General features: G+C 37.4%; 7 protein-coding genes across 7 annotated transcripts; 3 read left to right on the top strand and 4 right to left on the bottom strand.

Moving 5' to 3' along the window:
• Positions 1-6,430: 6,430 nt before the first annotated feature.
• Positions 6,431-6,791, top strand: GCK72_020346 (uncharacterized protein; the record flags this gene model as incomplete). The annotated part of the gene is made up of 2 exons (XM_053733521.1): positions 6,431-6,476; positions 6,604-6,791. The coding sequence occupies 2 exons, from the start codon at positions 6,431-6,433 to the stop codon at positions 6,789-6,791; spliced, it is 234 nt and encodes a 77-aa protein (XP_053582434.1).
• Positions 6,792-8,022: 1,231 nt separating this feature from the next.
• On the bottom strand, positions 8,023-9,765 carry GCK72_020345 (uncharacterized protein; the record flags this gene model as incomplete). The annotated part of the gene is made up of 3 exons (XM_053733520.1): positions 8,023-8,163; positions 8,207-8,280; positions 9,756-9,765. 3 exons carry the CDS (start codon positions 9,763-9,765, stop codon positions 8,023-8,025), a joined length of 225 nt encoding a protein of 74 aa, XP_053582433.1.
• A 1,416-nt stretch (positions 9,766-11,181) lies between these two features.
• GCK72_020344 (uncharacterized protein) lies at positions 11,182-13,006 on the bottom strand (the record flags this gene model as incomplete). Its single annotated transcript, XM_053733519.1, has 5 exons — positions 11,182-11,502; positions 11,874-11,953; positions 12,656-12,760; positions 12,811-12,875; positions 12,924-13,006. 5 exons carry the CDS (start codon positions 13,004-13,006, stop codon positions 11,182-11,184), a joined length of 654 nt encoding a protein of 217 aa, XP_053582432.1.
• Positions 13,007-13,388: 382 nt separating this feature from the next.
• On the bottom strand, positions 13,389-14,236 carry GCK72_020343 (uncharacterized protein; the record flags this gene model as incomplete). Its single annotated transcript, XM_053733518.1, has 3 exons — positions 13,389-13,499; positions 13,549-13,734; positions 13,781-14,236. The coding sequence occupies 3 exons, from the start codon at positions 14,234-14,236 to the stop codon at positions 13,389-13,391; spliced, it is 753 nt and encodes a 250-aa protein (XP_053582431.1).
• A 472-nt stretch (positions 14,237-14,708) lies between these two features.
• GCK72_020342 (uncharacterized protein) lies at positions 14,709-15,559 on the top strand (the record flags this gene model as incomplete). The annotated part of the gene is made up of 3 exons (XM_053733517.1): positions 14,709-15,164; positions 15,211-15,396; positions 15,440-15,559. The coding sequence occupies 3 exons, from the start codon at positions 14,709-14,711 to the stop codon at positions 15,557-15,559; spliced, it is 762 nt and encodes a 253-aa protein (XP_053582430.1).
• Positions 15,560-17,920: 2,361 nt separating this feature from the next.
• Positions 17,921-18,909, bottom strand: GCK72_020341 (uncharacterized protein; the record flags this gene model as incomplete). The annotated part of the gene is made up of 3 exons (XM_003116576.2): positions 17,921-18,636; positions 18,684-18,799; positions 18,842-18,909. The coding sequence occupies 3 exons, from the start codon at positions 18,907-18,909 to the stop codon at positions 17,921-17,923; spliced, it is 900 nt and encodes a 299-aa protein (XP_003116624.2).
• Positions 18,910-20,029: 1,120 nt separating this feature from the next.
• Positions 20,030-20,884, top strand: GCK72_020340 (uncharacterized protein; the record flags this gene model as incomplete). Its single annotated transcript, XM_003116373.2, has 3 exons — positions 20,030-20,485; positions 20,532-20,717; positions 20,765-20,884. The coding sequence occupies 3 exons, from the start codon at positions 20,030-20,032 to the stop codon at positions 20,882-20,884; spliced, it is 762 nt and encodes a 253-aa protein (XP_003116421.2).
• Between the last annotated feature and the right edge of the window lie 1,345 nt (positions 20,885-22,229).

Below are 22,229 nucleotides of genomic sequence, written 5' to 3'. Positions count from 1 at the left end.
TTTTTTTGGAATCAGTCAACTTGTTTGATGAGAGCATTTCTCTGTTTTGTTCGACATTTCTGACTTCTCTTATTAATAGAAAAGTGACAATAGGGAACAGTAGACAAGGTATTAACTGAAATAATGTTTTACTGTCAAAATAAATGTTTACTAAACTAACATTCGATACTACGGCATCTGTTACATAAAATGTGTTGAGGATAATAAGATTATTCGCGATAAAAAGATCCGATAAACGGTTGTAATAAATGCGTAAAGTAATGTTTTCATCACAATGGGAAATAGTCTCAGTACATTCAATCTGGAACTCCAACTCACTCAGGTATTTTTTGGCGAGGGTTGGGCAGTGAAAATGTTAAAAGGGCCATGTGGCCATTGAATAGGGCAAATTGCCCACAAAAAGGGCCACATGGCCCAGTGGGCACGAGTTGGGCACCTGTTTGGCCCCGGTTGGGCACCACATTGGCCCGAAGTGGGCACAAGTTGAGAAATCGCGCTCTACAGCACACGCTGATTTTTCACCACGATTTTTCTAATTTATTTTGTTTCTTTTTCAATTCTTTCGTCCTTCTATTTTATGCTACTTTTTTCAATTAGAAGATGAGACAATCTACACAGATCCGCCGATAAAACAGGTAAGACTCTACTATTTTCTTTTTTTCTTTTTATCTTTCAGTTTTTGACAAATTTCAGCTTAACGAGAAATAAATTCAACAATACGAGCATCATCATCAACTACGCGTTTCGGCTACTCCACTGCTCGTCTCTGTTAATTTTCGCATTTACTTTAGATTTTTCGTTTTAATTTGTATATTTGTAACTTTTACTAAAAATTATATTCTTCTCCTGTATTCCTATTCCCCATTTTAAAGTTTGACAAATTCTAGTTTATTTTATTTTATTACTCCCCATTATTACTGAAATTTACTATTTTGTGTTTAATTTTAATGAATAAATAGTAGAAAAGTACAAAAATGTGTAATTGGTTAATTATAGTGCTAAATGGTAAGGAGCGAAAGGAGAGGAATGCCGCTCGTTGTACCAAATCTCGGCACTTTGCCCACGAAATGGGCCATGGGGCCCTCAAAATCGGCACGAGTGCCGGCGTAGGGCAGGCGCCGCGGCCCTTTTCTCTCGGCCATGCTGCCCATTTCGTGGGCAAAGTGCGAAAAAATACCTGAGCAGGTATTTTTGGGCAAGGGTTGGGCAACGAAACTTTCAATTGGGCCATGTGGCCCGTGAATAGGGCACAGTGCCTACAAAAAGGTCCAGGGTTGGGCCACAGATTGAGAGATAGGAAATACTTGGCGGATGTGGGCACAGGTTGGGCGCTTGGTGAGGATGAACGGAGTGGGCACAGGTTGAGAAATCGCGCTCTACTGCGCACTCTGATTTTTTGCCACGATTTTTCTTATTTATTTTGTTTCTTTTTCAATTTTATCGTCCTTTTATATAATTCTACTTATTTCGCACAGAAAATGAAATAAATTTAAACTCGACTTAACAGGTAAGAGAGTATTTTTTATTTGTTTTTGTTTACTTTTGGTGAAATTTCAGCTGAACAAAAAATGATTTCAACAACACAAGAATCACCAACTACGCTCTCCAGCTGCTCATTTTCTTCTATCTTTAATTTTTTGCATTTACTCTGAATTTTTTGTTGTAATTTGTATATTTGTAGTTTTTACGAAAAATTATTTCCTTTTCCTGTATCCCTATGTTCCATCTTCTAGTTTGACCAATTTCAGCTTATATTATTCTATTACTTTCCATAATTATTGAAATAATTGTTTTGTGTTTGAATTTGACAAATAAATAGTAGAAAAATACAAAAATTTGTAATCTTGTTAATTATTGTGATTAATGGGAAAGAGAAAAGGGAGCTGAATGCTGCGCGTTGAACCGAATTTCGGCACTTTGCCCACGAAATGGGCCATGTGGCCCAGAATATGGGCATGATGGCCCGCGTAGGGCGGGCCATACTGCCCATTTGGTGGGCCACATGGCCTATTTCGTGGGCAAAGTGGCCCAAAAATACCTGAGAAAAGTTTCAGAACTCCCAGAGGGGCACTGGCCAGGAATACTCCCAAAATAACTGAATATCCTGCTGCCGGTTTTGTTAGGTTTTCATGAAATCGACTCATTGGGTTCCGAACAACAATTGTTCTTATGAGTGCAGTCAAGAGACATACCCACGTGGAGTATCTTCTTGAGTAATTGGTCAATGTAAAGAAACATCTTTGTAAAAGTACAGAAGCATATGACACGGTTAATAGACACGGTTCAGAATCCATCTGTCTATCATAAAGCTGTTTAAATTCCTGAAAGAGTGAACAAATATCGAAGAAGGCGACAGCAGCCATCATGAGATTCACAGAAGATGTTCTCATAGTTTGTCTGGTAAGGAATCCAACACTTGTTTTCCGAATAACTGTTTTGAATGGTTCAAAAAATTTTCAGAAACTAGACACAGCTATAGCAAAGTTAATTTATCAGCAGAAAGAAAATCATTTTTGTATCTGAATAAACAACATCCAATTTTCATTCTGAATAAGCTTTCTCACCAACATCCAATGCCGATGTGTATCCACCAAGTAATATATATATATGGTATTGAGATGACATAAAGTTAAAAACATGGGTTGTAGTGATGAAAGTGATAAGTGCCAAGAATAGGTAAGCGAATGTTTCTGTAAGTATCTTCAGGACACTTTGAGACTTGGCATGATTGTTTTTCCAATTTGAAACTTACAGAAATCCATGAGTTTTCACAAATATGTATCAGAAACCTTCTTACATTCTTCACTTACCTCTTTCTGACACTTATCACTTTCAACACAACCACTCATTTCATAGTTTGTACCTGTATGCCATCACAGCATCACTGCAAAGTCTATATTACTTTGGGGATACACATCAGATGTGGATGTTGGTAAGGAAGCATTTTCAGAGTAATAATTGGATGTTGTTCATTCAGATGACTCCATTTCCTTTAAAGTTTTCTAGAACGGACAGGTATTGAGATGACATAAAGTTAAAAACATGGGTTGTAGTGATGAAAGTGATAAGTGCCAAGAATAGGTAAGCGAATGTTTCTGTAAGTATCTTCAGGACACTTTGAGACTTGGCATGATTGTTTTTCCAATTTAAAAACTTACAGAAATCCATGAGTTTTCACAAGCACATCAGAGTTGTTGGGAAGTAAACTCGGAAGTTAGACGGAAGTGAGTTTTATTTCGACAATATGAAACGAACTTCAAAAATATGAAGTAAATATGTTGCATTGATGGTTTTACTACCGTTCGAGCATAAAAATTCCGAAATTTTTCTTATCCCTTACCAGTAGACCCGAAAAAGCAGCCGAATTTGAAACCCGGAAGTCGGAAGTCGGAAGTGAAGACTTTTTCAGGTCTACTGGTAGGGGATAAGAAAAATTTCGGAATTTTTTATGCTCGATGGGTAGTAAAACCATCAATACAGCATATTTACTTCATATTTTTGAAGTTCATTTCATATTGTCAAAATAAAACTCACTTCCGTCTAACTTCCGAGTTTACTTCCCAACAACTCTGAAGCACATGACCGATGAAATCAGTCCATACCGTGTTGAAAGTGATAAGTGTCAGAAAGAGGTAAGTGAAGAATGTAAGAAGGTTTCTGATACATATTTGTGAAAACTCATGGATTTCTGTAAGTTTCAAATTGGAAAAAAAATCATGCCAAGTCTCAAAGTGTCCTGAAGATACTTACAGAAACATTCGCTTACCTATTCTTGGCACTTATCACTTTCATCACTACAACCCATGTTTTTAACTTTATGTCATCTCAATACCATATCTATATTACTTGGTGGATACACATCGGCATTGGATGTTGGTGAGAAAGCTTATTCAGAATGAAAATTGGATGTTGTTTATTCAGATACAAAAATGATTTTCTTTCTGCTGATAAATTAACTTTGCTATAGCTGTGTCTAGTTTCTGAAAATGTTTTGAACCATTCAAAACAGTTATTCGGAAAACAAGTGTTCGGCTTTGATTAATTTTTTTTCAATCACTGTCTGACCCATGTTTTTCCAATTAGTTTTGAGAAAACGTTTTTTTTGCTCTGGAAGTTTTAATTAGCTTTTTTGATCGTCGTGCCACACATATTTTCTAGAAAAAGGAATGATGTTTGTTTTGGTCGTAGAATTTTGAAGTTTAGTTTTCACAATATCAGAATGGAACATTGTCGGAACTATGAATTTCCACATTTCAAAAAGTCTACCGCTTTAGTGTTATGTAGGTTTCAGAATACCTTGAGGCGAGTTTGATTTGAAATCACATTAAGCATTTAAAACTTTAATTTCAGTTTATTCACTTCTTTGATCACAGCATATAATTTTCATATATCAGTCATGTGTGGAATAATTAATTTGTTTCATTTCATTATCCTTACCAGACAAACTATGAGAACATCTTCTGTGAATCTCATGATGGCTGCTGTCGCCTTCTTCGATATTTGTTCACTCTTTCAGGAGTTTAAACAGCTTTATGATAGACAGATGGATTCTGAACCGTGTCTATTTCCCGATACATATTTTTCTGTACTTTTACAAAGATGTTTTTTTGCATTGATCAATTACTCAAGAAGATACTCCACGTGGGTATGTCTCTTGATTGCATTCATAAGAACAATTGTTGTTCGGAACCCAATGAGTCGATTTCATGAAAACCTAACAAAACCGGCAGCAGGATATTTAGTTATTTTGGGAGTATTCCTGGCCAGTGCCCCTCTGGGAGTTCTGAAGCTGTTGGAGTTCCAGATTGAATGGTCTGAGACTATTTCCCATTGTGATGAAAACATTACTTTACGCATTTATTACAACCGTTTATCAGATCTTTTTATCGCGAATAATCTTATTATCCTCAACACATTTTATGTAACAGATGCCGTAGTATCGAATGTTAGTTTAGTAAACATTTATATTGACAGTAAAACATTATTTCAGTTAATACCTTGTCTACTGTTCCCTATTGTCACTTTTCTATTAATAAGAGAAGTCAGAAATGTCGAACAAAACAGAGAAATGCTCTCATCAAACAAGTTGACTGATTCCAAAAAAACTACGAGATTCGTGCTTTATTTTACTCTTACATTTTCCATTGCTCAATTTCCTTTTGGACTGACAAGTTTAGTTCTATATTTATTTGAGGAAACTCCGGGAATATCGTGAGTCAAAAATCTAGAAATGTGCCTAATTCTAGTGTGTTCTAGAACAATCATTTACTATTTATTTCTTCTGTTCTCGATGTTATTCACTGCAAGTACAGTAACCCATTTCATAGTTTGTATTCTTATGTCATCTCAATATCGAGACACTGTGAAGTCAGTGGTGTCATGTGGATATTACTCAAAAGAGAAGGTTTGTAAAAGAAATTTCTTATATTACAATCGGTTATTAGTTTTCGATTCAGATACAAAACAGAGTTGCGGCCAGAGACGTCTTACCGACTATCACATAATACCATGCGGATGCATACCAGGATATGACTCAAGAATTAAATTTAGAAACGATCTAACATTGTAACACATTGTATATTCAGTTCGTATATTGATTTCGTCGCTATAATAATGTAATCATAAATACTGTAATTGAAGCACACCTTCACGATCCCTTTGAGAAATAGAATCGATCCCTATAATAAAGGGGAAACCTGTTACAGAAATAACTCAAGTAATTTCCGTGGAGTTAGCCGATGAAAAAGGGAGTTAGCCGCCCGATTCGGAGCGTGTCAAGAAAGCAGTTGGGACTCACCTCGAATCGGGCGGCTAACTCCAGTTTTACGCGGCTCTCTGCCGACAGTCAGCCGCTAACGCCTCTATGTTTTGCCATAAGCACGCCGTAAGTGCGCCGTATGTGCCCCGAATTGTCCCCAAATGTGGATTTATTCGTCACCAATACGGTTAAATTTATTGATTAAAATGATTACATGAACAAAAAGAGGGAACAACAAAGTTTAGAACAATTGAAAGAGAGATAATACCGCATGAAATGGTGGTGAGTGGGATCGGGAGAGAGTGCTGCTAATCGTTTTCTCCATCATTTCTGATTCGACGCGAGCTGAAAAATAATAATATTCCTAGGTCAGCAGTTTAGGATTTTCGATTTTTCCTCCGTTTGGCAGCTAGAAATGTAAGATTAGTGTTTAGAAGTAAGAAATAACAATTTTTATTGGAAATGTGGAAAAAAATTGTCAAAATTGGTTTCGAAAACTCAAAAATCGAAATTCCAGAGTGAAACCTCGAGTTCTTCCAGATTTTACGAATTTGACATTTTCGTAGGTAGTTTTTGCGATTTTCTGTTTACAAATATCTTGAAAACACCGCGAATTTAGCTGTCGAAAACATTTTCAAAAAATTCTGCTAAAAATGCGAAGTTCACTTTGGAATGTGTTCCAAGAAGGTGCGAGGAGTGCATTCATATGTGACTGAAGGTAAGTGTCGAGTTTGGATGTTTTTTGGCGAAAAATGAAAAATTTTCAACCTGTTACTCCAAAATTTCGAAATCTTTGAGAACAACATGAGCGAAACTGTTGATACCTAAATTATTTCTCATTTCAGAAGGTCGAATACTAATAAATGCCGAAAAGATGGAATATTTCCGTGCCGAGAAGCGAAGACTATCCAGTTCTCGTCCGATCGAATCCACATCGCCTCCTCCTGAACTAAAAGCGAGTAGTTCTGAAATCTCGACGTCTTCTGATGGGTCTTCTAATGGAAGTTCCGAGGAAAAAGACGAAGACATATGAAATGGAAAAAAAAATGAAGGCTGAAGAAACTCCAACGGATCCAGAATCTCCATAGTCGTCCGGAATCGACGACTGCTTCAAGAAGTTCTGATTCAGTAGCACCAGTGAGAAGGGTCACGCCCCCAAAGAAAGCGGAGCCAAATGTCAAGAAAGAAGACACCAAAAAGGGGCGATTTCCCGTCTTTGAACTTTTGTGCCAAATTTCAGAAAAAATGTTAAGAAATTAACAGGAATGTACCAGTTTGAAGTTTCTCAGAAATCTCCATCAGTGAGGCCAAAATGGTATATTTAACGTATATTCAACCTAACTTTTTTCTAGAGGAGGTATCGACAAACGCTAAAGTGCATTAGATCCATTGTTTTGAAACTACTTTGGTTCCAAATTTCAGAGAAAATGGAAACAAATTAACAGGAATGCACTAGTTTGAAGTTGAAGTTATTTTGATGAAAGTGGCAGAGGCCAAAACTGGGCATTTCCTATAACTATTTTTCTAGATTTCTCAGAGATTCTGTTGTCAAATGAGCTGAAAATTGGCAGGATAACTATCGATACCATGCTTGTTTAGATGCACGTTACCGTTACACTCTACCTATTCTAGAAAAATAGTTATGGACTTTGTCCGGTTTTGGCCTCTACCACTTTCATCGAAAATTAGGAAATGCAATTTTTCAGAGATTCTGTTGTCAGACTAGCTGAAAATTTATCTTGCCAATTGGTCCATAACTATTTTTAGTCCATAACTATTTTTCTAGAATAGGTTGAGTGTAACGGTTACGTGCATCTAAACAAGCATGGTTTGGATAGTTATCCTGCCAATTTTAAGCTCAACTACTTTTGTGACAAATCATAGAAAAAAAGTGTGTTTCCCTCTTGTTGTTGTCATACTAGAAGAGAAGTCTCTGATGCATTCGTCCATATTTTGTGATGTCGCAAAACACGTTCTTCGTGAGACCTAACCGATTCCTGGTACCTTTGTACACCCATAATTTTATTTCGGGTAGACCCAATAATTTTTAAAAAAACAAGAATTTTTTCCTAAAATGAGTCAGTATTACAAAATAGGAAAGTCTAATTAAGCACAATAATAATTGTTTATTGACAGAGAAAGTGGAACGCATTTTTTCGTGAGTGGAGTTCGATCATGACAGCAATATGGAACGGTATCAACAGAGGAACATGTCATTTTCGATCAAAAAGCATATAAAAAGATAAGGAGCTGAACTACAAATGTCAATATTTCTCATCAGTGTGGTTTCTCTTCTCACTCTCCATCTCATACGTATCCAATGATTTGGGCGTAAAAGCAAACGGCAGAAGTCCATACGTAGTAGTTTCGATGATCTGTTCACTTGTTGAAGAGGCGAGAATGACCTTAATATAAAACGTTCAGTAAATTTCACCATAATTTTGATACCTTGTAGTCCCCGAACTCAATGAGGAACTGCCGACAAATGCCACATGGAGAGCAAGGGTCCTCTAATTCGGTGGCTGAAATACTTGGAATGTTTTTATTAACCACAGTTTTTTAAATCTTTTTTCCAATATTTGTCAATTGTTTCCAACGTATCTCAATAAGTGAGATTTGTGATGTCGCAAAACACGTTCTTCGTGAGACCTAACCGATTACTGGTTGATTGAAATGTAAAACATAGTCGGATATGGAGTTTTTTTGATGTTGAAAAAACTATTGAAAATTTTTGTCACAAGTTATCGTTATATGTGTTCTGAAATATTGGAATCGGCCATTGTACAAATCTGAACTGGATCAAAGCAATTTATTGTTACAACTAGAACGCACAGGGTCATAGAAAGTCCGTATGAAGCATTCGCGCTCCAAAAAAATTGGGTTAAATTAGCACGAAATTCAAAAAGTTTATCCTAAAAATTTTGGTACTTTATGGTTTAACGGGTGTTTATTTAATTAACGGGTGTTTATATAATAGACGGGTGTTTTGAGAATTAACGGGTGCAATACCAAAGTCTAAGAATAAACGGGTGTTTATAAATCATTTTTTCAGTAGTTTTCATTTTTTCTGTTCATTCACTGTTTTACCATTTTTTGCTATTTTCTATCGTTATACATACATAATTTTAATTATTTGGTGCCCAATCACTGATAAGTGTCTTCTAGCATCGCACGCGTAAAACTGATGAAGGGTTGTTACTCGATACGCTGTACTGTATTATCACGGCATGCTTCTTCCAACCGCGCTCTACCGAAACCAAAGAACATTGTGTGCAAAATTGAGAGATGCAGAGAAAAAGAGACAATTTTCAAGGGCATTTTGGTGGAGCGTAGTTGTAAGAACTTCAGTGATTAAGACTAATCGATTGATGTCCCAACGAGGAGAGATGAACGCAAGCTGAGATTTGAAAATCCGTAAGTGCCCTATTAGGATATTCTTTATGTTATATTGACTTCCCCCACCATTCTTATCTGTGTCGGTACCGGTTAGACACGGTCAGTTACGCTGCGTGAGGTCTATACTTATCCGGGCTGTGGGTTTTCTCACGGTAGACGCGGGTTTGAATCCTCCCGATCTAGAGTGTGTTGAAATTTCAATATTAACTAGGGAAGGATCCCGAGTCGAGATGGAGTTATGAGTAGAAACATATATCACTAGAACGGAAATTTTGCGCAGATTTCAAATCTGTGTTCCAATCTTGCAGAACGATTCTCTGAAAAAAGTTATTCAGGTTTTGTGAGTTCTCAGTACTAAAAATGGAAACTTTGAAGTCACATAAATCGTCCAAAAAGTGGATTCAGCGGAAATGAAATGGACCAGAATGCGTTTCAAATGACGGGGAATATTTTGAGCTATTTTTTGAAGAAAAATTTTTTTCGACTAATTTTGAAGTTTTTGGTGGCCAACCCATGGGCGGAAATTCGATCAAAATTTTTTTCGGATTTTTTCTTAAAAATTGTTGTAGCGTGGTTGTAAGTGATTGAAATAAGAGTTTACATCGATTCATTTATCAGATTATCGCCAAGATGGCTTGAAAACGTAATTAGAAGTGAGGTGGATTGATCAAAGGGTTTCACTTTATACGCTTCTTATCATCGATGAACAGAGATATTCAGTTAAAATGACAATTTTTAAATGCTTTAAGCTTGAAACAATCATGTTTGTTAACAGAAACCCATTTTTTGGATCATTATTGACCCATCTACCATTTCTGTAGATTCCAAACGAACACCATTCATAAAAATTTTCAAAAAAAATTTTTGCAAAGAATTATGTAGTTTGACGTGTATGGTTATAGAAAACTCAAAGATCATGATGAAACATGTTTGACGATGCAAAAAACGAGTCTTTTTATTCTCGCAAAAAACAAAAATGAAACAAAAACCTGGAGAGGAACCGAATTTCGGATTTTTGGGTTTCCTATGGTTAAGAAAATGGGGTCAGTGCTCAAACTTTGAGCTCATTTTTCTCCATTCCTAGAGGCGTTCTGCAAAATTTGAAAACAGTTTTGGAAGTTTCAAAGTTCAAGCTTTTCAACCATATAGGTCGTGACGCGGAACTCCATCTTGACTCGGGATCCTTCCCTAGTAAGAAACGTGATAGTTTCTTCCTTTTCTAATTAATTCCCTAACACTTTTTTTTCCAAAAATCAACTGATGCAACGACGGATGACGGAATCAAGGATTAGACTCAGCGACAAGGACAATAAAAAAAACCAGACTTGCAAAATTCCGGGCCGGCCCGGCCCGGTCGGCCCGGATTTGAATTTTTGAACTTTTTTCACTACAATTTTTTGTTCAAAAATTTATTTTCTGAAAATTTTTCATATTTTTCCTCAAGTATATTTTTCAAAAGCCTTCGAAACCTACAAAAAATTGTTTTTAAGAAATATTTTTCAAAAAAAATCGGGAAATTTTCGAAAAAAAAATTTGAATTTTTTTCAGTACTGAACTTCCGGGCCCACCGGGCCGGGCCTGGCCGGGCCCTAGAAATTTTCATTCCGGCCCGGCCCGGCCCGGCCCGGCCCGTTGCAAGTCTGAAAAAAACTTTCAGACTGAAGATATGCTGGCTATGATGATCCGGGATGATGCAAGCGCTAATTTGAAATCTCCCAGTGTAGAAATTAGTTTGAAGCGTAATAACTCGTCATAGGCTAATTTTCGGACCTGGCTCCGAGAGACATTTTTCTTTTGCCGAAAATTCAGAGTCGAGCCACATTAAAAATCTCAATTTTTGGAATGCCGGTGCCCTCTTTTAGCTCTGAGTTTAGCCTTCTTTCATTCGAGCATATTTTTTTTTAGATAACCAAAGAGTGTTAATCATCAAAAAATAAATAACGCCGCCTTTATCATAGATTAACTTGAAGTGGATGATTGAGCAAGAATTGTTGAACAGCGTAATACATCTGTGGTGCTCTCCATTGTTACGCCATAAGTCCGGCTCCGCGGATAGTTATGAAGCTGAGCCCATCGAAGAGTGGTTTGAATCCAGCGATTTGTCTGTCGAACTTCCATGGAGTCTTCTTCAATGTTCTACGGAGTCCCAACTGATCGACGAACTGTTGTCCCATCATGAAGTTGCATGCCATGTCGGTGTCACCGTAGTAGACGAGCACACGAGCGTGGTTCTTGACAATCTTCTTGATGAATGGAGTCATGTCGGTGTATTGCTTTTGGTAGGTGGTGGTCACCTTGTCGGTAGAAGGTAAGAGTGTTTGGGATGGGGTAGTGATAGTTAAGTGGGACTATATTAGTTTAGAATGGCTTAGATCGCCTAAGATTGGCTGAGATAGTCTGAGATCCACTAAGCTAGGCTATGGTCAGTTCAGATCGGTCGAGATCGGTTAAGACAGACTAAACTTGATTAGGATTGGCTGAGAATGTGTAAGCCATGTCTTATTGACACTTCACGGCAGTTAGCAGAAAATGTCTCAGATAGACAAAAATGCCTGGCTAATATAGTCTATGACTTACAAAGCTTTCCTAAGGTATCCTGATACCGGTTAAGTTGGGAAAAACTTATCTAAGCCTGCTGCAAATTGGCTGTAGTTCACAATTGGTTAAAGTACTCCATTGGCAAAACCATGTTTAGGTGCTGTTATCAACCTACTCTTACCTGCAAATATCCCATTTTCCAAGGTTGAACGGAATGTGGATTGCTTTGCAAGTATCCAGCGCTATGCTCCAGCTCAGAGACTCGCATCAACAATGTTCTGGAACTGGTCTATCACTTCAAAAATTGCGGATATCCTGCTCAAATCGAAAAATGATGTGTTAGAAATGTTTCCACACTTATTAGCTCCGCACAGTTCTTACAACTACGCTCCACCAAAATGTCCTTGAAAATTGTCTCTTTTTCTCTGCATCTCTCAATTTTGCACACAATGTTCTTTGGTTTCGGTAGAGCGCGGTTGGAAGAAGCATGCCGTGATAATACAGTACAGCGTATCGAGTAACAACCCTTCATCAGTTTTACGCGTGCGATGCTAGAAGACACTTATCAGTGATTGGGCACCAAATAATTAAAATTATGTATGTATAACGATAGAAAATAGCAAAAAATGGTAAAACAGTGAATGAACAGAAAAAATGAAAACTACTGAAAAAATGATTTATAAACACCCGTTTATTCTTAGACTTTGGTATTGCACCCGTTAATTCTCAAAACACCCGTCTATTATATAAACACCCGTTAATTAAATAAACACCCGTTAAACCATAAAGTACCAAAATTTTTTGACGTGTTGAAAATTTGTATTTTTTCCTTTTTTGATGAATTCGATTTTATTTTTGTGCTATTTTTAACCGAAATTGATTTTTCGATACAAGAACGCTACAAATCAGAAGCGGGAGTTTTTTATATTCTTCTTTCTCAAAGTTTTGAATAAAAAAACTCACCAATTGCCACCAATTTGAACTTTCTGTGTCCCTTTGTGAGTGCCGAGGTCAATGCACTTCTCTCAGCACAGATTGTGGCTCCATACGAGGCATTTTCATGGTTGGCTGAAAAAAATCATTACAGAATTTCTCAAATTAAACTTTTCGTTACTCACCACCAATGATGACTTCCCCATCCTCGCACACCACCGCAGCTCCCACTTTGAAGTTGCTGTACTTGCTGGAATTTCGGAAATGAATTATTAGAAAAACAAAAAGTAACTTTTACCAGTATGCGAATTGCATCGCCTCGATCGCCTTATCCACAATGGATTTTTCGAAATCGGTGAGGTTGGCTCTCGACGAGGTCATTTCTGATAAACTTTAAATGTTTTTAAAATCAATAAACATCAAAAATATTTTTTTAAAGAACCCGAACAATGATTCTTGTGAAGAAGAAAGTTGTGACACTATTCCCCGTATTTCCCTGTCGATAGGCCACGAGGGTTGGTACTGATAAGACAACGATGCGATCAGAAAACCATTGTTTCGTCGACATCGACACTAAATTATTGTGATAAACTACGGTTACGCTGCAGAGAGTGTCAATGTACACTTTGATGAGATAGGAGGCGAGAAAAGGGAAAACTTTTTAATGATTTATTGCAGAGTGTACGAATGGAAAAATTGAATGTTCGATTATTTATTTAGAGGTCGAAATAAATACAAATGAAGTTTAAAGTATTGTCAAGAATTAGACTGGAATCTGTGGGCTTCCTGCAACGGGAATGGAAACTTCTGGAACACTTCCTTCTTGAAGAGACTTTGCTACTCGAGAAGCAATTTGGAAAATGGCTTCGAGTTCCTGGAAAGCAATAGATATAGAAAGAATAAGAATAAGAATATAAACTCGCAATTGGGAATTGTTTTCTCAAGTTCTCGATGGCTTCATTCTGTTGGAGAAGAGTCTGATCCAGGTTATTTAGAATTTGAGTGAGTTGATCGAAGACACTTCCAAGATTAGCAACAACTTCACTGACTCCCGAAAGAAGTTCACTGACAAGATTGGTTACTGTAGAGAGGAGAGTGGCAAGAACATCCTGAAAACAATAGAATAATGATATTATTCTAGAAGCAGTGGCTCACTTGGTTTTGGCCAGAGAGCAAGTCAGTGAGTTGACTTGTGATTTCATTGATGCTCAGAGTATCATCTGAGAGAATTCCAGTGATTTTCTCAACAAGTGGTGCTGGGAGATCTTCCAAGAACTTGGTCAAGAATGTGGGAAGTTCAGTGAGATTTCCAGTGAGTGGCAGTCCCAATCCACCTGGAGATCCTCCGAGAACACTCAAAAGATTATCAAGAACATCTTGATTTCCTCCGAGAAGACCATTCACAATTCCTCCGATTCCTCCATTATCTCCACCAGTAATTCCTCCGATTACTCCTCCAATACCACCTTCTCCTCCGATGATCCCTCCGAGTCCACCTTGACCTCCTCCAATTGTATCTCCCAATCCAAGACCTCCGAGTAATCCATTTGGAGCTCCAGATACAAGAGCAATTGAAGCAACGACAGCGAAGATAGCTTTGGATGCGTACATTCTGGAAATCGAATATTGAAAAAAACAAGTGTATGTATTGAAATGAATTGAAAGTGGATGATGGTTTGTCGAGAGTCCGTCCCATCTATTTATACTCTGAAATAGAGAAATGATCTCTGTCATAAATTAGTCTGAAAATAACGGATTGATTGACAACTCTGTAAATCTTACCCACTCTCCATAGACAAACTGAATATGTGATTAAATTATGGTTTCAGATGAATGTGGTCCTTCTTGAAATATTCAATTCTTACATTCTCTGATCACGTCATACAGACTGACAATAATACGACGATTTGCATAATCTGAAAACAAACAATTGCTCAAAAACCAAGTCAATCTAGTTAAAATATCAAGCACTCAGAAGTTCTGAAATAATATAAAAGTGTGGTCGGAATTCCCAAAACTTCATCAAACCATTTCTCCCTGTTTCAATACTTTCTAGTATCATTCACTTCATATCATTTCCAGAATGTACGCATCCAAAGCTGTCTTCGCCGTTGTCGTTTCAATTGCTCTCGTATCCGGAGCTCAAAATGGATTACTCGGAGGTCTTGGATTGGGAGATACAATTGGAGAAGGTCAAGGTGGACTCGGAGGGATCATCGGAGGAGAAGGTGGTATTGGAGGAGTAATCGGAGGAATTACTGGTGGAGATAATGGAGGAATCGGAGGAATTGTGAATGGTCTTCTCGGAGGAAATCAAGATGTTCTTGATAATCTTTTGAGTGTTCTCGGAGGATCTCCAGGTGGATTGGGACTGCCACTCACTGGAAATCTCACTGAACTTCCCACATTCTTGACCAAGTTCTTGGAAGATCTCCCAGCACCACTTGTTGAGAAAATCACTGGAATTCTCTCAGATGATACTCTGAACATCAATGAAATCACAAGTCAACTCACTGACTTGCTCTCTGGCCAAAACCAAGTGAGCCACTGCTTCTAGAATAATATCATTATTCTATTGTTTTCAGGATGTTCTTGCCACTCTCCTCTCTACAGTAACCAATCTTGTCAGTGAACTTCTTTCGGGAGTCAGTGAAGTTGTTGCTAATCTTGGAAGTGTCTTCGATCAACTCACTCAAATTCTAAATAACCAGGATCAGACTCTTCTCCAACAGAATGAAGCCATCGAGCACTTGAGAAAACAATTCCCAATTGTGAGTTCTTATTCTTATTCTTTCTTTATTTCTATTTTTTCAGGAACTCGAAGCCATTTTCCAAATTGCTTCCCGAGTTGCCGAGACTCTTCAAGGAGGAAACGGAGCAGTTGTCCCAGAACTTCCAGTCCCACTTCCAGAAACTCCACAAGTCCCAGTCTAAATTACAACTAAACGAACAATTGATTGTATTGTATATATTCTGTCTTGTAAATAAATTATCGAACATTCAACTAGTGTGTTCAATATTAATTAGTGTTCGTTACTTTTGGTTTTCAGACAACACCGGGTAAGATGTATCATAGTTCCAGCAGGGATCGACCTGAGTCTGTAGGGTAGATTGGGTTCAGATCCTTTCATAAGCACAATACGAGTGTTAAGTAACAAAAGTTCCTAACTGTTGGGTGTCATACGGTACAGCGGTAAAGGCTAAAACATTAAATTGTTTAACGTTATCGTAGAAAACTGAAATCATAAACTACGGGCTAATTAAGGGTTACTAAATTTTTTGGGCTAAAAAACCAGGTGTATTATTTATTATATGAATAAAATATCTGGGGCCATTTTATCAAGTAAAATATATTAGTTTGTGTGCCATGAAATGAAAAAATGTTTTTCAGTCATACTTTCCACCATTTAGATGTTAGAAATAAATTTCAAGAAGTAAAACAGATACTCTCAGACTAGAGAATCATTTTTTGTTTGAAAGTCTAAAGTTTTGTTCATTTTTACCAGACTTGTGTTGGGCCGAACCGAAATCTGAACTATTTTGAATGAAAAAACCGAAATCTAAGTTTCCACACGACTCAGCCAGTTTTGAACCAAAATTTGAATTTTCTGTTTTTCCTTTGAAAAGGACAAGTTTTTACTAGAATTTGAAAATCAACCAAAAGTGTAGATGTCCAATAATAGAAGCACTTTCACACTGAATTTTCAAAAAAAATTCAAAACATTTTGTAAAATTAATAAGCGTTAACTTTTGAATCCGGGCTAACCGGGCGGGGCCGGTCTGATTTGACTAGTCTGATTTTCACTTGACTAGTCTGATTTTCACTGAACGCTTCTTTTTTTCGATTTTGAATGATGGTTTCATCATGACGACTGCCCCATTCTGAATGAAACAAGTCATCTGCTATCGCCAACGCCAAGGATACAAAGGACCACCCATCGTCGTCAATGCATGAAGACATTCCTCTAACTTAGGTGACTCTCAAATTGAGAGTGCGTTAATAAACCGTTTGTATAATTCATTGTTGGATATCTCTCTAAGTTCACTATCTCTCACTCATTGCGGTCGGTTCGGGGTTCACCTGCCCAATAACTGTCGCAACACAGAGTATTTAGTGGTACTTGAACCATAGATAAGCCATGTAAACCAAGTTCGAAAAATTCTTCGGATTCGAAACAGTTGTCTCGAAATGTGCAACTCATGCTTCGTTACAACAAAATATATGAGATACTGAAGACTGCTGCTTGTTTTTTTTTGAAATACCATCTATCGGCCTATCTTTCTTGAAAGATTAGAATTCAGTATCAAAACATGTTTTTGATTCAGAGAAACATAACCCTCAGAATTAATAAGATGTGTGCCTTGAAAAAAAACTTTCATTCAACGAAAGATTGTTATGTTCTTCTCAAAGTTAATTTTCAAGAATTTTGTCTAATGTCAACAACGTAAGAAACTGGCTGGTCTATTAATCACTGCCGGGAACTCTGCCCTAATGAGAAATGCAATTTGGACAACCAATATTGTAGGCCAAACATCATAAGTGGCACATCAGCAACTGTTCTTATTGATTTTCATACAATTAATAACCCAAACTCAACTAACGTTAGATATACCAGCAACATAGTAAGCTTCACCACTTTCCCATTTCTTTCGGAGTTTTTGTTATAATAATGTATGCTCCAAGAACGTGAAGAGAAACTTGAATAGCAGATAAAGTGTGTGAAGCCAGCTTGAATAGTTCATCTGATTCAAAATAGTATTCCGATAAGTGGAACTCATGGTCTGCGACGAGAACTGTGAGAAAGTAAAGACGGAAGATGATGTTGTTTTGACAGTATCAAACTGTCAGCAGGAAAACAACGTTAATCAGTTGTATGGAAGTTATAACTATCATTCAAGCATTAGATATTCAAAAAGTTCACTCATCTGGTACCAGTAGACCTTAAATTTTCCACATCCAACTTCCGAATTCCATGTGTCGAATTTAGATGCTTTTCAGCTCCACTGGTGCCAGGTAAGTAAAATGATGGGATGTTTTATGATTGAAGAGTAGTTATACCTTCAATACAACTAACTAACTTTGTCTTATTGCCATCACTTTAATACTGCCGAAAAAGTTTCACTTCCGTCTTACTTCCGCACAGCTCTCTCTGCGATCTTACAATGTATGCTCAAATCGGAATGACAACAAATGAAAAAAGTGTTTTGTATTCGTTTAACAAAACAGCAGAACAATATTTCTAACTAATGAGTTGCATAAAACTGAATCGAGTCAATGATATCAAGAAAACAGGTTTATTCAGAGAACAATCCATTATGCGTTGCACGGGGAGACATTCGAACCACTGCCAACTTGTTACTCTTATAAAATCTCTTGATTCCCAAAACTTTCAAGGTTTCTGTTCTATAAGGTTTGTGAATAAGAAGCATAGTAATGGCGAAAAACAATCCGTGTGAAGATATCATAATCACCGAAAAATTGGTATAAGCCATATCGTAATTATTAGTGTAAATTGTTGATAAAATATAGCAAGCTGGAGTCATGATCACCACAAATGGAAGAGCAACTTGAATACATACTGCTCGGAAGAATTCTCGTTGTAGTTGTGTAGTTCGTTGTGATTGAGATTTGATTCCGAATATGAAGTTGACCGTTTTCGCAAAGAAAAAGAAGGTTTGAGTCCAACTAAAAATGGCGAATAATCCAATATAGAAAAAGTTTAGGTATTCATTTCCAACCATGAAGAACGTCGGGTGATTGACTATTTTCAGTGATAAGCAAGGAAGCTTTTTCAGAGCTATTTGTCTTGCAACTGACTGATCCGGCATATTGAGAAAAGCTGGCACGAATGCGTTAAGTGCAATGAAGTAGTTGATGAAATAATGTACCGCTCGTTTGAATCTGCGGCTTTGAGTATCACAGTCCAAACGTACCAAATAGTTGTACCGATTTTCGAAGAACATAGTGACAGCTGGTCCAAAAACTGACAACGGAAACTTGAGAAGATGAACTGGAATTCGGAAAACTTACGAAAAAGCAATGTAAGTCCGATGTAACCTTTGATCCATAGAGGCATCCCAATAGATGAAAGTACTCCAATCGAATAACCTCCGCATATAGGAAACACTATTATTGGGAGTTCAAGGATTGCCCACACGTCATAAGTAACGAATCTGAAAGAAATTTTTGAAAAACTGTTTTATAATTCAACCCACGTCATATGCATTAACAGCATAGAAAACTTCATTTTTCCCATTTCATGTGGGGTCTTCATAATGATCATGTATGCTCCAAAAGTATGGATCGGCACTTGAATAACAGATAAGCCATGTAAACCAAGTTCGAAAAATTCTTCAGATTCGGAATAGTTGTTTCGATATGTACAGGTCATGTTTTGTTACAACAAAATATATGAGATACTGAAGACTGCTGCTTGTTTTTTTTTTGAAATACCATCTATCGGCCTATCTTTCTTGAAAGATTAGAATTCAGTATCAAAACATGTTTTTGATTCAGAGAAACATAACCCTCAGAATTAATAAGATGTGTGCCTTGAAAAAAAATTTTCATTCAACGAAAGATTGTTGTGTTCTGCTCAAAGTTAATTTTCAAGAATTTTGTCTAATGTCAACAACGTAAGAAACTGGCTGGTCTATTAATCAACTCTGCTCAAATGAGAAATGCGAAGTGAGAGGCGTCCGAATAAGAACCGCACTGAGAACTGCCTAAATCAGAACTAGTATCGATCTCAATTCAAATTATTAATTTAAATTTTTATTTGTTCATGTCTCTTGGTTTGATGAGGTCTTGGGAATTCCGACCACACTTTTATATAATACTATTTCAGAACTTCTGAGTGCTTGATATTTTAACTAGATTTACTTGGTTTTTGAGCAATTGTTTGTTTTCAGATTATGCCAATCGTCGTATTATTATTGTCAGTCAGTATGACGTGATCAGAGCATGCAAGAATTAAATATTTCAAGAACGAACTCATCTGAAACCATCATTTAATCAGATATTCAGTTTGTCTATGAGAAGTGGAAAACATTTACAGAGTTGTGAATGAGTATTATTCATCTGACAAACTGATGCACACATTCATCTGTTCAAGTGATAGTCGGTCAACTGTTATTATGCAAATTCATAGTAGAAACAAATGTTTGAGTGACCGTCTGATGTTCGGAAATCAACTATTTTGAATAAGTGTCTAGTTTGAAAAACAGAAACTAAAAACAGAGAGTTGCTCAACAATCAATCCGTTATTTTTCAAACTAATTTATGACAGAGATCATGTCTCTAGTTCAGAGTATAAATAGATGGGACGGACTGTCGACAAACCATCATCCACTTTCAATTCATTTCAATACAAACACTTGTTTTTTCAATATTCGATTTCCAGAATGTTCGCATCCAAAGCTGTCTTCGCCGTTGTCGTTTCAATTGCTCTTGTATCCGGAGCTCCAAATGGATTACTCGGAGGTCTTGGATTAGGAGATACAATTGAAGAAGGTCAAGATGGACTCGGAGGAATCATCGGAGGAGAAGGTGGTATTGGAGGAGTACTCGGAGGAATTACTGGTGGAGATAATGGAGGAATCGGAGGAATTGTGAATGGTCTTCTCGGAGGAAATCAAGATGTTCTTGATAATCTTTTGAGTGTTCTCGGAGGATCTCCAGGTGGATTGGGACTGCCACTCACTGGAAATCTCACTGAACTTCCCACATTCTTGACCAAGTTCTTGGAAGATCTCCCAGCACCACTTGTTGAGAAAATCACTGGAATTCTCTCAGATGATACTCTGAACATCAATGAAATCACAAGTCAACTCACTGACTTGCTCTCTGGCCAAAACCAAGTGAGCCACTGCTTCTAGAATATTATCATTATTCTATTGTTTTCAGGATGTTCTTGCCACCCTCCTCTCTACAGTAACCAATCTTGTCAGTGAACTTCTTGCGGGAGTCAGTGATGTTGTTGCTAATCTTGGAAGTGTCTTCGATCAACTCACTCAAATTCTGAATAACCAGGATCAGACTCTTCTCCAACAGAATGAAGCCATCGAGAACTTGAGAAAACAATTCCCAATTGTGAGTTCTTATTCTTATTCTTGTTATTTCTATTTCTATTTTTCCAGGAACTCGAAGCCATTTTCCAAATTGCTTCCCGAGTTGCCGAGACTCTTCAAGGAGGAAACGGAGCAGTTGTCCCTGAACTTCCAGTCCCACTTCCAGAAACTCCACAAGTTCCTGTCTAATTCCTAATTAAACGAACTTTTATCTGTTTTGTATATATTCTGTTTTGTAAATAAATTATCGAACATTCATCTTTCATTCAGAGGTATGAAAATAGTATTCAACTTTTAACTTTTGAATTCAAAGGAAATTTCATGAAAAATGGAAAAAGTTCCGACCACGGCAGGATTCGAACCTACAATCTTCTGCTCCGTAGGCAGACGCGTTATCCATTGCGCCACGCGGCCACATTTTTATTGGGAATAGAGGTGTCATGATGAATCTGTGGAAGAAATTGGGGGACATAAGAGAGTGGGTATAACAAGTGCACTGTGTCTGTTGGCTGGTGAGATTCTATTCAAATTTTAGATCTTGAAGCTCAGACTTTCCAAACCATCCAGTGTTCAAATTATCTCTTTCCAGAATGACACCGATATCTGTCTGTGTGTCGGTTTGTAGCGATTTCCATCGTTCCCTTTCAAGCAATAGTAGCATAGTACAAGTCCTGAATCTTGTTCTGGAACCGGTTGAAATTTGTATCACATCCGTCAAATTTCGATGGCATTGTCGCCGCCATCGCAAGGAAAAAAGAGAGAGATGAAGTACATTTGTTGAAATGATCACTATCCTTTATTCTTCTTCTTTTCTTCAACGGAGGATTATCCAATGGCGCGTAATATATCGTGGAAGAGAGAAGAGGGGGGACAGCTACCGAGTTTTCTTTCGGTTTTTTTCGCAATAAGCTATTGCGCCATTGGAAATGATAAAGGAGGGAGGGGGGATAATGATAAGAATTTGTGTCGGAGACAGGTTGAGGAGGGGGAGAACGGAGACGGATTGATATGATAATGGAATTTATGTTATTATGGTGTTGAAGGGGAAGGAGAGTTCGGTAGAAGTTTTGAAAAATGGGAGAAGGTAGAAAATCCGAGCATCAAAATTGATGGGACAGAATGGAGATTCAAATTTCATCGGCATACACACACGTGCGTTGCGAGGAGCAAGGTCCGCTAAATTTGAATTTTCCGAGTGGCGTCGCTGCTTATATTGAAAGATACGACAAATGGACGTAAAATTTGAATTTGGCACTCAGCCAAGTCTTTTTCGGCACCGTGCCAACCGTTAGAGCGTTTCCGAGATGTCTCGCACTGCTGTGCACACAGGCAGCTGATAGTGAGAAGCGGATTGATTTGAAATTCCGTTTATGCGCTATTCACGTACTGAAAGCTTCTTTGAATTAGTGAGATTCTGAAAAAATCTGAAAATTTTAGTTTTTTGATTCAGAAAACTTCAAAAAAACTTTATATTCTGTTTTCAATTTTAGTGATAACGAAAATCTTTGAAAGTGTGTCACAGTGTCACTATGCA

Source organism: Caenorhabditis remanei, chromosome V, assembly GCF_010183535.1.
Source record: "Caenorhabditis remanei strain PX506 chromosome V, whole genome shotgun sequence".
Classification (NCBI taxonomy): domain Eukaryota; kingdom Metazoa; phylum Nematoda; class Chromadorea; order Rhabditida; family Rhabditidae; genus Caenorhabditis; species Caenorhabditis remanei.
The sequence above is the reverse complement of the archived record's forward strand: the minus strand, read 5'-3'. Positions and strand labels throughout refer to the sequence as shown.